General features: G+C 32.9%; 1 protein-coding gene and 1 long non-coding RNA gene across 2 annotated transcripts; both read left to right on the forward strand.

The window, feature by feature from the left end:
- The first annotated feature begins 1,803 nt into the window (after positions 1–1,803).
- LOC134245480 (probable proline--tRNA ligase, mitochondrial) lies at positions 1,804–8,830 on the forward strand. The gene is made up of 14 exons (XM_062727756.1): positions 1,804–1,920; positions 3,113–3,289; positions 3,730–3,907; positions 4,268–4,341; positions 4,717–4,794; positions 5,044–5,116; positions 5,268–5,375; positions 5,913–6,009; positions 6,461–6,492; positions 6,759–6,820; positions 7,460–7,539; positions 7,667–7,802; positions 8,352–8,531; positions 8,706–8,830. Exons 2-14 carry the CDS (start codon positions 3,113–3,115, stop codon positions 8,823–8,825), a joined length of 1,395 nt encoding a protein of 464 aa, XP_062583740.1. The 5' UTR covers positions 1,804–1,920; the 3' UTR covers positions 8,826–8,830.
- Positions 8,831–10,973: 2,143 nt separating this feature from the next.
- Positions 10,974–14,635, forward strand: LOC134245481 (uncharacterized). The gene is made up of 3 exons (XR_009987438.1): positions 10,974–11,237; positions 13,709–13,785; positions 14,029–14,635. It is a non-coding gene; the product is annotated as an uncharacterized LOC134245481 (long non-coding RNA).
- Positions 14,636–14,957: the final 322 nt, after the last annotated feature.

Raw genomic sequence — 14,957 nt, forward strand, 5'->3', positions numbered from 1 at the left:
ATGATTTTTTTTAAGTTCTTAAACTCATAGATTATAATTCTAAAAATGTTTTCATGATTATATCTATTCATATGTGAAAACATTAGGTACATAGCAATGGTGATAACTAACGCTCTCAATATTCAGATGTCATACAGGATTATATGACGAAATAATATTACAAATAGGTAAAAAATTCAGTCAATTTTTAACAGTTACAACATATATATTACATTGTTTAATTTTACATATTTTTCCCTTTTATTATATATTTAATTCCCAAACGTTTATTTTTCTATGTATTTGATCTAACTTGAAACGTGAACTTTCTTCAAAAAAGCCTCGGAGGAAATGTGGAAACTGAATGGATTCTCATGTAACTGTCACCTGATCGACTCTTATTTATGATTAAAATCATCAATTAATTACTTTTTTAATTATTGGTAAGATGTATTTACAATGCAGTTGCTCATTGGTGATCTAAACAGGCTGAAATTCATTCGTACACGATAGACATGAAAAACAGAGGAAATTCGAACTGAAAATTCGCCAGCGTTCCTTACTTACAAAATAAACTTCTAAAATCAGTAAAAGTAGTTCTAAAATGACTGACTTAGTCACTACAAACAAATTATCAGCCACAGAGATGTTTTCATAAGATTACGACTGTTTAATTTGTATTTTGTATCCTACTTGTACGATGTCTGGCTGAACCTCGAAGTTGGTCAACTTTGACTTGAAATTAAAAACTAATTTGCACATGAAATCAAAATTCTAACAAATACGTTCTCTAAAACCATTTATTATTAATCATTTCTGAGAACTTACATTATTGTAAGGTAATCCAATTTTTTGCAAAAACACTTTTTATAAGAGCCCACTTTTCACGATTTTTCACCGTTTTTTATATAACTGCGCATGCGTTGGACTCGTTTTTTGGAGTCTTTTCTGGACTGAAATTCTCACTTCCGTTAACGCCGTTTTTGGAGTTCGTCTAGACTGATATAAGTAACAACAACTGTCCCTGTCTCCCTGACTTTCAGCTATTTCTGTGATGAGTTCTGATCAACTTTCTGGGGCTTTGTCATGCTCATTGGCATGTCCATCATTAAGCATGTCCACCAAGAATGCCCCTCCCTCACAGTACATTTGTTTGACTGGGTCGGTTTGGGTTTTCCTTGCTCTTCACTTTCAGTTTTGTTGATATTGTTTGGCTCATCTTCTTCATCACGTTTCCTTTTACAAGATGAATTCACAGAACTATTCATTGTCACATAACTCTAAATGAAATAAAGTCTTATTTGGAATATATATTTTAAAAAAGTTAAGTTAGGGAATCAAATCAATATGGTCCGCCCGATGAGTAGTCAACAGTTCAACAAAATGCAGCAAGACAGGTCAGCAGGTGCAGTCAGACTACTTCCAAACGGAGCAACATATCAATTGGAATCTTTCACAGTAACACTTGAACTTTCTACTTTTCTTCTCAGCACTGTCAGTAAAGGCTTAAATAAATCAGAGGCATAAATATGTCCCTGTAATCCCTGTCAACTCGACAACTGTCAAGGATATTATCCCTACTCAAAACGAGAAATCAAGATGGCACGATAAATGCTAAAACTTCATGATATTCTTTCCGAAATGTCTGCACAGCTTGAGGTTTTTTTTATGGTAATCAAAAATGTCTTTATATTTAATAATTTGCAAACAGATTAACATTTAAATATTTTTGAGTTCATATGTATATTAAAGAGAAAATAATCAACCAAAAAGCATTTTCATCTTTCTTTAATTCCCGGAAATTGTACTAAAAAAATAGTATCTCCCAAATTGTAAACAAGCGTGGAGTGTGGGGTACTCAAATTTACTGCCTTTATTGTTAATTGCCATGGTCTGTCCAGTTTCCCATCCCTTCTAGTCAAGCGAAATACACGTTAAAAGGTATCCAGGCAACATCATTCATCTTTTGTTTTAACAGTGTAAAACGGCACATTAGATTCGCTGCAGTGCAGAGAAAATTCGAATTCACGTTAGGGATAATGATAGGGTTTTATCAGGATTTTAGAATCTAAAATAGGCCTATTTGTGACAGATTCGTTGTTTGTGTAGTCTAAGATCAAACAAGTTGTGTTTGTGAAACTGATAGCAGCTTATGGCAAGGGTTGAGCCTTCTCAAATGATATTTCAAACACAAAGGTCAAGATCAAAAAGTCAAAATTGTTAGTATAAAAAGGAGTGTCTTGTCAAAAGAAATAAACCTATTCCTATGAAATATGGAAGTCCAGGTTCTAACTGATCCAAAGTGATGGACAAAGTAAAAGTTTTTTTAAAAAGTAGGTCAAACTCTAAGGTCAAGGTCAAAAGGTGAAAAATATTTATACCCATTGAATGGTCTTGTCACAGTAAATACACATGTCAAGTATGAAAGCCCTAGCCCAAATTGTTGCCAGGTTATGGTCAATGGTAAAGTTTAGTAAATTTATGTAAAAGTGGGTCAAACTCCAAATTCAAGGTCATGAGGTCAAATTTGGTTGTACCCCAAAAAAGGTCGTGTCACAAGGAATACACGTCTGAAATATGAAAGCCATAGCCCTGCCCACTCAAGAGATATGGACAAGTTTTAAGTTTTTTCAGACAAACAGACAGATGGACAGACAGGACAAAAACTACTCTGTACAGGGAAATTTTCACCCCTTTCCCCCTACCCTCATTAGGGTGAATTTAAAATGGGAAGAATTCATAGTATACAATACAGTTTCATACCATAACTATGACTGGGCGAATTTAAAATAAGGCAAAATTGTTTGCAAGTGTGAAAGGGGGAACATAAGATGGTGCGAAAATAACCCTGTATACAGTATTTATATCCCCAAATCTTCAATTATGAGGGCATTGAAAAAAGGAAACATAGCAATCAGAAGCTGGAAAATCTCTCATCAGAATTAAATTTGGAGAAGTTAATCTTTGTCATATTGATAAATATATTCCAGTGAAGTTTAACTGTGTTGTTTTTTGTGGTATGAAGAATCCAACATATACTGTTCTCAAAGGAAATGTAAAAGTTTGACACGAATCTTAATACTATTAAGATGTCACAAAAAGAAGAAAAAAAATCTCACTGAATTTCTTTCAGATGAAGCTACTAACAACAAATATAGAACAATGGAGGACCCTAAATAAGCTGTTGTCTTCAAGGAGAAGAATGTTGATTAAACATTTTCTACACAACAAACCAAAATATTTGTCAAAGATGTTCCAGAAATTTACTGATCTCCCAAAGCAAGGGGAGATAACTTCAATAAGTCACAGAGTAAGTATTAGTGTGCAATACTTATACATGTATTTGTTCAATATTGAATAATTTCTTACATAGTATTTCTAGCTAAATACCATGGATATGTCATTATGTTTTGAAAGTACCAACAACTTATTCTTTTAGTATATTACCCTTGATATCTAGAATTTTTGGACATCTTGTATTTTTTCTTGATACAGGCAAGTTCAAAATGATGAGGCTTGACTGTATTTTGTTTTTGATATGCATACAGTATTAGAAATTTGTTGTCTGAAATATGAAACCACTACTTTTGCTTTATTTTCAAATTATGCATTGATCATCATAATCATCAGAAAAAAATATAAATTGTTGCAGCATAAATAAAATTTTGGTTTTATATATAGCCACTGATTTGCTACATGATGTGGGGGGGTGTTAAAAAACTTATTTTAATCAGATTCCTCATATTTCAGCTCTTTTTAGCCAATGGTATCTACCATCCTAGCTCACAAGGTGTATTCACCCTCATGCCTCAAGGTCTGAGAGCTCTACAGAAGTTAATCAAGATCATAGACCAAGAAATGGAAGCCATTGGAGCAGAGAAAATTCAGATGCCATCTTTGGTACCAAAACGCCTTTGGAAAACTACTGGTATGTATTTTGATTTTGTTAATTTTACAGTCTAGCTGAAATTCAATGTTCTGAATTAGCTAATCTCAATACAATAGTCAATTGTATCCAATTTTTACATAGAAATATATAGGAAAAATCTTGAAAAATCTTCTTCTCAAGAACCAGTGGGCCAGTGAAGCTGAAAATTATATGGAAGCATCTTGGGGTAGTGAAGAATCTTAATTGTGAAAATCATGACCCCCGATATTGTAGATGCCACAGTAGATATAAGAAAAGGGGAAATCTGGTAAAGAACTGCATCACAAAAGGTACTCAGGTGAGAGATGTGGCCCATGGGCCTCTTGTTGCATTTAATTATGTATTCTTTTTTCTTGATAGGGAGATGGGATGCAATGGGAGCAGAATTATTCAGATTGGAGGATAGACACAGAAAAGGATATTGCCTTGGTCCTGTAAGAGAAAATCTTGAATGATATGTATGAGAGGCTATGTTTACACTGTGCCTCATACATGATTACATGTCAATGCAAAAAACAAAATTTTATGGAGATTTTTTTCCTTTCTTTTGTTAAACGTTTTGAAAAAAAAAACATTTTAATCTTTAAACTTCTTTTTGATCGTGAAATAATGAAAGATAACTCTGCATGGTATATTAATATATTTTTCATTATTTTTAAAACCTTAAGTAACTTCAACAATTTTGATTATTTTTTTTTCTATTCTTCAAATTAAATGATTATTATCATGTGCTTGGGAAAACTATGATTTTGTGAAAAAAAATATTTCTGAATTTTGTCTGACTTTAATGATTTGTTTTTTCAATGCAGACACATGAAGAGATTGTAACAGAGCTGATAGCCAGTCAGCTGAATTTCCAGCATAGGTTTCCTACCAAGCTTTATCAAGTAAGAATAACAACATATAATGTACTGCATTCAATAGATCGTCAGTGTGTATTGAACAAAAGTAGTTTAGGTACTAGTGAGGAAATGTTTTGATACCTGTTGTCTTTGGTGGATAGGAGTGAATTAAGAATTGGATTTGTTCTGAATTTTTAAGTATATGGTAACTAACCTTTCATTCTTGCTACTTCATACTAACAAAAGGAGAACTTTAACACAAATTATAATTGAAATCATTTTCATATTTCATAGATAACAAAGAAATTTAGAGATGAACCAAAGCCTTACCATGGGTTTTTAAGAAGTAGGGAATTTGAAATGAAAGGTATCCCATTTCCTGTAAATTATTTGTGTATCTGTTTGTGCATGTTATTTGGGAGACAGAGGGGGTATGAAAATTTTTACTCATACATGATTAGAATTACATGTCTTTATAGTATCATTCCCTCCCTTTTTTCAAAGTGTTTTATTTGTAGATCTGTATACTTTTCACACCTCAGAAGAGGATGCTAAAAATACCTACCAGGAGGTGGTTCAGGCTTATGAGAAAATTCTACAGAGACTTCAGTTAGAGTTTGTCAAAGGTATAGTGAGAAGTCCTTAACGTTCATCCATACACTCTCCTGGTCAGTTTGAGTCTGTGTAATTTTAGATTTCCCATGGCAATGTGGTTTTGCAAAGACTTCAGAAGATTTTGTGCATGTCTGTTGAAAATTAAGCAAAGATTTTTCTTATAGGAATATATTGTAGCATATTAGATGTTATAAAAATATTTGTATTGAATATGGAAAGTTTTAAAACAAAATTATATCAATTGATTTAAAAATAATTACATGTATTTTTAATTCCCAAATACTAACAAAATGCATTATTATTTTTTAATGATGATTCATCAGCGAATACAACCTTGTATTATAATTTCTGCAGTTTTATAAAAGCAGGTCGGCTGATAAAGGAGCACAGTTTGTGCCCATAGAAATTGTTGGAAGACCTTGTTTCCCAAAAAACAATTTTTAAGATAAAATTGTTAGTGTTTTCTTTGTAAACACTGTTAATGTTTTCTATGTAAACATTGTCAGTGTTTTCTATTTAGACATTGGTATTTTCTCTCTTTGTTACAGCTGAGGCAGCCACTGGCTTAATTGGAGGGTCTCAGTCCCATGAGTTTCACCTAAAATGCCCAGCTGTTGGTGAGGATCTAGTATACACATGTACCAGGCAGGTAGTTTCGAAGTTTGAAAAAAATTGTGATATTAAATATGGGTTATTTCCTCAATTGCTCAATTTGTTTGTTCCTATTTAATTCAGTTGATGGATTTCTTATCCAGCAACTGTTTTTGAGTATCCCCCCTTAGACTGAGAAAAAAAACAAAACAAAGCATAATAAAGAGATAAAAGAGACATTGTCTTATTCTTTCATCCTTGTACATATGTTAAAAAAATGCAATGCAGTTATTAAACACAAAAACATTGTATGTCAAATACAAGGAGCATGGGGATACAGTGTGTGCCCAACTACAGTTTGAATTGTAGTTATAACAGGGTTCTTTATCCTCTCTGTTGGAGAGTTTGAGATATTTCTCCAAGATGTTGGCTGTGAAAATTGTGTTCTTACGTGATGAATCTTTATAATATAAACAGTATCAAATTGTTGTCTGGTTTCTTTCAGGTGTGGGTACAGTGGTAATAAAGAAGTTTTAGGTATGTTTGTGTTCAGTTACATGTATTGCTGTATATTTAGAATAGCATTTATCAATTTATTTTTATTTGTAAATGTGATCACCATATACCTAGGCTTATTCTTAAGGTTCTGTAAAGGAGTAAAAGTCATTCTGTCGTACCAGTGAGAGTTACCTCTCTTATCAGAGGGTTGATGAACCTTAAAGAATTTTAATATCATATATATTATGGAATAGTTCAATACTTATATCTGTACAATTTAAGCCTTTTTCGTTTTTTTTTTAAAGAAAAAGAAGATGAATGTCCATCTTGTAAATCCAATAGACTGGAATCATATAATGCCATAGAGGTAATAGACTAATCTCACACACCTGCTCAACCTAATATGTAACTTTATATTTACATTTCCAATGTCTTTAACCCGGTGATATTTTCGCCCTTTCACACTTGCAAACAATTTTGTCCCGTTTTAAATTCACCCAGTTACATTTTTGTTAAAGAAATTATACTGTATTATGTGAATTCGCCCATTTTAAATTCGCCGAAATGAGGAAAAGGCGAAAGGGGTGAAAATGAAACGGGGGCGAAAATTTCCCTGTATACAGTTGCTGATGTACTGTAGATCACTAAATTACGCGAAGATAAAGTTCTCACTAATAAAAAGTGATCTACAGTACTTTATTTCTACATGAATGTACTGGTTTATCAATAGGAGCGGTTAAAGAAAATCATGTGCAGGGTGGGGCAAATAGCTAGACAGAAGCAGGACTTGCAGGCTTGTAGCACTTGGATTGGCAGAATCAAGAGCATATAAATATAAGGATTAACTGTCAGATTTTTTTGATTTCATGAAGATGATCAATTGATTGGATTGTGTGATAATTTTGGCATTTATGCAAATTATAGGCAAGCCAATCGATTGATCACATCATGAAATCGAAAAATAAGACAGTTGTTTCTTACATATAATATATATTTTCATATTTAGGTTGGCCATGCATTCCTCTTGGGTCAAAAATACTCAAAACCTTTGGAGGCCATGTACAGAACAGAAGATCAGAAAATGGAGTGAGTTTCCTTAATACATTTTAAAGTTCTCTAATAAATTTTGGAGCAATCTCTTCATGCAAACAATGTTAAGATTGATATGCATACAACCCCACAAACTCCAGAATAAAATCTTACCTATTTTCAGGGTGCTTGAGATGGGTTGCTATGGTTTGGGTGTGTCTCGGCTCTTACAGGCTTCGGTTGAAGTACAGAGTGATGGGAAACACATCAAATGGCCAAGACTGATAGCACCGTATCAGATTGTGATTATACCACAAAAGGTAAAGTCTTCTCTTACTTTAAGAAGATTTTCTTGGGTTGGGGGGCATTTAGCCATGTTTTTAAAATTGCTTTTTGAAAATTAATTGACCAATTTCATATGAAATACTACATGATGAATAAAAATGCATTATATACGTTTGTTACAATTTTTATGAATATGAATTCTAGGGAAGATATGTAGATTACAAATTCAAGTGAACATTATTTTGCTTTATGCATATATTCATATTTACAGCATTAGTATAATATCAAAAATTCTGTAAAGTGCCATCTTATATAATTTGTTAATATTTTTAATGATCTGAAACGAAAATTAAAAGACAAAATTTGGATGTTTTTGTGTAATTTGTTATTTTTAAGTATGCACCGGGGCACATTTAATTTGAATTCAATTAAGTTTGTTAGAAAAATTACAGAAATGTATGCATGTTTAATTTTTACAGCAATGTAGTTTTTTTATGCAGAACTGAAAGCATGCAAGCTACCTTAGGCTTCAGATCAAAGGCAAACTTGTACTTTAGGATAATTTTATTGATGCTGAATTTCAGAAAGGAGCATTAGATGATGAATTCAGAAGGATAACAGATCTACTGTACGAACAGTTACAGTGTATACCATCAATAGCAGGGGAGGTAATTATTGATGATCGGTTGTCAATAACAATTGGAAGAAGAATCGTGGATGCCAAGTGTCAGGGGTTTCCTTATGCAGTTGTCATTGGAAACAAGGTAAACATATCTACCAGATTATTGTAGATTTCATATTCTTAATTATTAATTAGCTCTTTCATAGCTAGGACCAAAGTTTTTAGGTACTTTTATATTGTCATTAATTCATATATTCTCTAAACTGCAAAAAAGCTTGTAGCATTAATTAAATGTGTGCATTGATTGATTTTACAGGCTATGGAGAGAGAAGATGGCCTGGAAGTGATAGACATTTATTCTGATAAGGAAACATTAACAAATTTAACAATAAATCAGGTGGTTGATTATTTAGGTAAAAAAATAAAATCTATCTAAAATGATGCAAGTTTTATTTTCTTTTTATGCAGGTACGATACACTGTTGGGCGGGGCATGAAATCTGTTGTTTTGAACATATTTTATTGACAATATGTCAAAGGGATTGGACACAAGTTCCAAAAACTTAAATAGTCCTCTCTAGATAGTTTTAGAGAGAGAGAGATGAGAGAGAGTGGATGTGTGTTTGTGTGGAGGGGGGGGGGGGGGGGATGTTAAAGTACAAGAGTACATGGCATTATAACTTGTGTATCAATGAAGAAAGTATTGATCAGAGTTTCAGATACAGACATTTCCTTAGGATAATTTACCAGTGATGCAGATAACTTTCTTTGAATATCTATCAATACTTCTCAGGGAAACCTGATCAAATGGAATTGATTCCGAACCAACATTGTGATACAGTGGTAGGAAAAAAATGTAGCTCTGTAAAAATCTATGATTTTAGTAACAGTGCAATTATAAACCAATTCTTACAACCATGTGAAACATTGTTAAAGTGTTTCAGGAATGGATTTTCAGGTTTTACAGAAATGAGTTATTAATAATTACCAATAATGTTGTTGCGTGTCCAATGACATGTGCGTCATTTCGATCTTTAATGTCGATGCACTCAATGGCTGTATATGGAGTGGCGTCTGGCTTCAATATTTGTAATTATTGGGAATTCATGAATAAGTGTTCAAAGAATATGTGTTGTGCATCACAAAAATATATATATATTGCTGTCTAGAGATGTTTCTAAAAATGTGTTATTTTCAAAATAGTTTTCATCAGAAACTGATTTTTAAATAATTTAAGTTGAAGATTACATATTTTTGATCTTATACAAAATGAATAAAACATGTTTCCGTATTCAGTCTTGAAATTTCACGCTTTTTAAACGCTTTTATGTATGATAGTCAAACGAAAGGCAATGTTTATAAATTATAAATTTTGGTATCTTTGAATCATAATTTCCCTTTCATTTTCTAATAAGCCACCCCTTCGTTTCCAAATGAAAAATTTGTCGTTATTGGGTAATTTTTTTTTACATGGAAGATCTCTTCATATTAGAAATGCAAAGAAGTAGAATAAATTTGAAGAATTTCTCTTTTTTTTAAATAAATTAGCCACTCAAGGATTGTAGTTCGATGAGAGTGTAAATTGACATATTCTGTAATTTTACCAAGTTGTAATGGAAGAAGTCACAAGGAACACCCACCCCTTTATCATATTTAATTGTTATTAATGATTAAAAATTCGATCAACAGAACCAGTAAATAAACTGCACAAGCTAGATATTATAAACTTTAAATGGCAAAGAAAAAAAACGATCATGAAAATTCGCGATATTAAATTAAAGCTTAACTTTGAACGCTGTTTCACTGGTAACACCCCTCTCCTTCTTCCTAAGAGATAGAGAGAGAGAGACAGAGAATGAGTTGGAATGGAATGTTCTATAAAAATCAAGTACAAAGAATTGTTATTCTTACATGTAGTTTTTCGCCATTTACAAGAATGAAAAAAAGGCATGAATTTATTGGGGTATGGGAGGTGCGTGGTATCAAAAATCGTGTTTTGCATATTGTTCGTGTCGCATCTGTTATTAACCATCATCTTTAGTAGCTACAAAATGTTTAATGATGTACAAGATAATTTCTAAGTTCACAAATACTATACTAATGTGGAGAATGGAAAAGACGGTTAATATGTCTCTCTCTCTCTCCTTTTTTTCTTCCTGGTTGGCTTATATCGGGATGCATATTCTCCCCCTTCTCTAGTAAAAATCGAAATGTGTTTGTATCTTTGGTCCATTTACCTGCGAGAAGAACCTATTACATTCTTATTAATTATTGATTCGTGTGATCAACTTATCCTGATCGGCATTCTGATACGGAGAGTCTCCGAGGGGATAATTAGGTTGATTGATTCGTTAATATAATCATGAATGAACTAGTTTAATGAGGCACGATTGTCCTTATACCGTTGTATAACATTAAGAATTGCACCTTAACAAATTAACGGGCGTTTTAATAATCACCGTTTAAAACAAAAGACAGATTTTTAATTCCTTATCTGGTGTTTCGCGAGAAGCGGGCAACGACTGGTCATAAATATATTCACGGATGAGGTTGAATCCAATCAAAAACATCACACGAAGGTAGTCATAACGACCCAAAACAAAAGCATGTAAACAAGCAGGAAAAGCGGATCGAGAGCATTAAAATCCTATTTGGCGCATTTCTGCATTCGGGCAAAAGTCAGGATTGCGACCGGCGGAGACATAATCACCTTACATCGCAAAAACCCCAGGACCTAGACCGAGCACAGAGCAGCAAGATGGGTTGTAACAACAGCAAAAGCGCAACAGCAACCAAAGGCCCATCAGAGGGCAACGAGCAACAGGAGCAAGCCCCCGCAACACAGACAGGTAGGGGATGCTCATTTTTTTTGTGAATTTTCATTTTAATTTTAAAATGTAAAATTTCAGTAGAAGTGAAAGTTTTGTATATTACAATAGAATAGAACAGACATGTAGATTAGCTAGCGATAATTGTTACAAGTTTCACAATAATTACGAAAATTCTCGAAGATGTGTATATGTAGAAGCTTAGTCATTTTAATGTATTAATTATCGGAAATCTTTTTAAAGCTCCGCCGTTATAAGGACATTGTGCCGTTGTTCTGAGATGTCAACTTTTAATAATAGGAAGGTCCCCCGTCTCGTTAAGGCATCTTAATCGCGTGTGGCGATAACATTCTACCCCAATTCGAGGAAGTAGATAATAAAATGAAACAGGACCAACACAGATCGAAACCTGTTATTTTTTGTTCGATCGCTATAATTACGCAGTTCCCTCATTAAAACATATATTTTAAATCAATGTTTTTTGCTACATGGTATTTATCGACCTAAATAAGTCAATGGGGGTATTCTTCACAAACAGATGCTTGTGGCAAATTTTAAGATTTTATTACAGTAATATTAAAAAAAAAAACAAGTATGAAATTTATGACTATCCTGTATACTGTTATAAGTAGAGTTAGCCGAATAAATACAAACGCAAGACTTACATGTTTATGTTATCTTGGAAAATTTTAATCGATTATCTTTTTAAGTCAGGGTTTTATAAACATCTTTTTTTATTAGTTAGTTTTTTAGTCAAAGAGTATAAGATACATGTTTATGCTCGAAGTTAAAAGCTATCGCAATTATTCAGTCTAGCATGTGATATATAGGAAGTCAACCAGAAAATCACGTTAGGAGATTTTTGAGAGCACATATCAATTATTTATCAGAATGATTTCACTTTTTGGAATAAGGTTGGATATTTTCGTAAAAGTGGATTTAACAACGGAGAATGGAAACGCAGGGTGCCTGTTAATTTGTCTGTTTGTCGTATTAATTAGAATTTTAATATGTAATTTTATTTCTTCAGTCCTACAATGACGGGTCTCATCCTGTTTTGTTTGAACTGCAAAATAAGTACATGTATACTAAGAAGCTAATTAGAGTCTTTGAATACGGCGAATTTACGATCACGAACGGAGTTGAACAAAGGAAAATTAATTAGCGAACAAATTGTATATCATGCCAACATTACTAGTAATATACATGACTGATAACTGGTTTTAAAGAAATTGGTACAAGGCCGTACTACACGAGAAAAAGAGGATCTCGAAGCCCCCACCCCCTTCCCCATTAATCGAACTTTTCATTTAATTCACAGAAAATGCCAAACATTTGGTTCAATTGTATGCCCTAAAATTTTAATTGCCCTTTTACATTAAAAAAAAAAAAGAGTGCATAGAACGAAATAATATCCCAAAAGTTTTGATTTTTTTTCTGGAATAATTCTCTGAAATAATTTCTCTCGCTTGCTCCCCCCCCCCCCTTGTTTTCATGAATGATCCTCAGAAACATTTCTTAAGTGCAAACAGGGACAGGCCTCGCCACAGATTTTTATCGGCCTTGAGACTGTACAATGTAACGAGGAGGGGGAAGGTTAAGTCTAATCCGTCTATACTAATAAAAATTAACCGCACTGCAAAAGGCTTGGCAGATTTGTAAAAATTATTTACAGTGAACTTAGCCTCTAAAGTTCAATTCAGACAATAACCCTAATCTTGCTAGCATGCGTGCACGCTGAGCTTAAAAACGCCACACAATCCTGTTCATGTGTTGATGGTGCAGCCTAAAGCTGATTACGATTCGTGAAGGTGCATTTAATTATTGTATAAGTTCTATTAAAGGACCTTTGTAACCAAAGTGAACTTTGACAGATAGTATTTAGAAATACAATTTCTGATTGTGTATTTGAAATATGCAAATAATAAACGACAATGCATGTTTACAAGATTATATACATTGTAGAGTTCACTTGTATGATAAGCAATATAATAGAATCATGTATTAAAAAGTTAATTTTAAATCGGTAGCCAGATAAAATTTATAGTGTTTTTTATATCCCAAAAGCACTTGTATATACCGGGGGGGGGGGGGGGGGGGGGGGGGGGGGTAGACATGTAATATATATATATCTTTTATTGTGACACAGAGAGGCTATACTTTACTTTACCCGGCATCTGTACTGTCCGTCTGTCACATCATATAATCTCAAACCTGATAGGGATTTGCACATAAAATATTGCTTGCCACTATGGCTTTTGTTAATTACCATGGTAACCAGCTTTTGGATCCTTGGCCATGACCTTTGACCTACTTTTCAAAATAAGCCATAGTGTCGATCAGTGAAAATTGCGGGGGGAAATTGGAAATTATGATTCAAAATTTAGATATATCATAGCGTAGTTCCATCGTTGGTGTCATTAATATTAAGTCCTCTTGGAAACTTGCAAGTACACATGTAATATGTTTGTCAAAAATCATGTCTATTATAGAATCTGCGCCAGCACAGAACACAGATCCCCCCGCCGCCGAGTCTGAACAGACGGAACAAGCAGCAGAATAGTGATAGGTGAGTAGTGTTCAGAAACTTACGGAATAATGAAAAATTTAATATATCTTTTTGAAAAAAATAGCACGAAACATATTAGAGTGCTTATCTTACATGTATATCATTCATAGGCAAAAGGCAAAATTTCGTTTAACAATTAAAGTAATGCTATTGTATCAATGCCTTGATTCTTAGTGACTTTAAAGGTTAATGGAGTTGCAAATTAGCTAAATTGATTTTTTTTCTCTTTTACTTTCTTTTCAGGGATATATTTAAAGCTAGGTCATTTTCAATTATGTATCACTGGATCAGTAAAATGGATTATATTGGCAAAACAGCTTTCTCTTAAAAACTCATTTCTTACTATTCAAAAAAGTTAATACAAGGAACTTTCAAACCAGTGAAAAAAGCACACACACACAAAAGAGCCCATTCAAGGGAGATAATCCGTCCTGGACTTTTTTTCTTTTATTTCTTTTTTTACCCTGTGATGTATCTGTCTTCACAACATAGTGTGGATGAATTTATTGGAAGTCTGACTTATTCCAATTTTACTGTGATGAATGAAAGGTGAGAAAGAATGAAAGAGCTACAAGCAGAAAATGGAATGTTGGTGCACTTTTTTGATATAAATGTATTACTGTGATCTATACCAGTATTATTATACTATGAAGTACACTGCTTTTGGGATATTACTATGAAGGAGTCTGTGTAATGTATAGACATGTTTGTGTTGTCACAATGAAATTCTGTCTTTATTTAAATTTGTTAAAATTGAATTAAATGATTGTCAGTGTAATAAAAAAGTGTTAATTTCATCAACTGGCTATTATATAGTTATCAGTTAATAAATTATTATATACACTTTCAATTCTTGATTTTTTTCCCCCTGTTTACATGAATTGCATATCAAAACTCTATAATTATATAATCTTTCCTGATTTGAATACTTTTGGAGATTTATGCACTGTATTTCAAGCCAACACCATAAAAAAAAATTCTGATGAAATAAGAGATCCATGGATGCCTGTTTAACATCGCATACCGTATAAGTGAACATTTTAGCAACACGCAAATAGTGATTAGTCAAAAAAATTGGTACATGTATTTTATTTTTAACTATAGATGTAATTTTAGCGATTTTAAAACCTCACTAAAGAAGCCATTGCAAATAAGGCGCAACTAATTTTAAG

This window comes from Saccostrea cucullata, unplaced genomic scaffold, assembly GCF_032062105.1.
Source record: "Saccostrea cucullata isolate Sc308-1 unplaced genomic scaffold, CSIRO_AGI_Scuc_v1 ctg923, whole genome shotgun sequence".
Classification (NCBI taxonomy): Eukaryota; Metazoa; Mollusca; class Bivalvia; order Ostreida; family Ostreidae; genus Saccostrea; species Saccostrea cuccullata.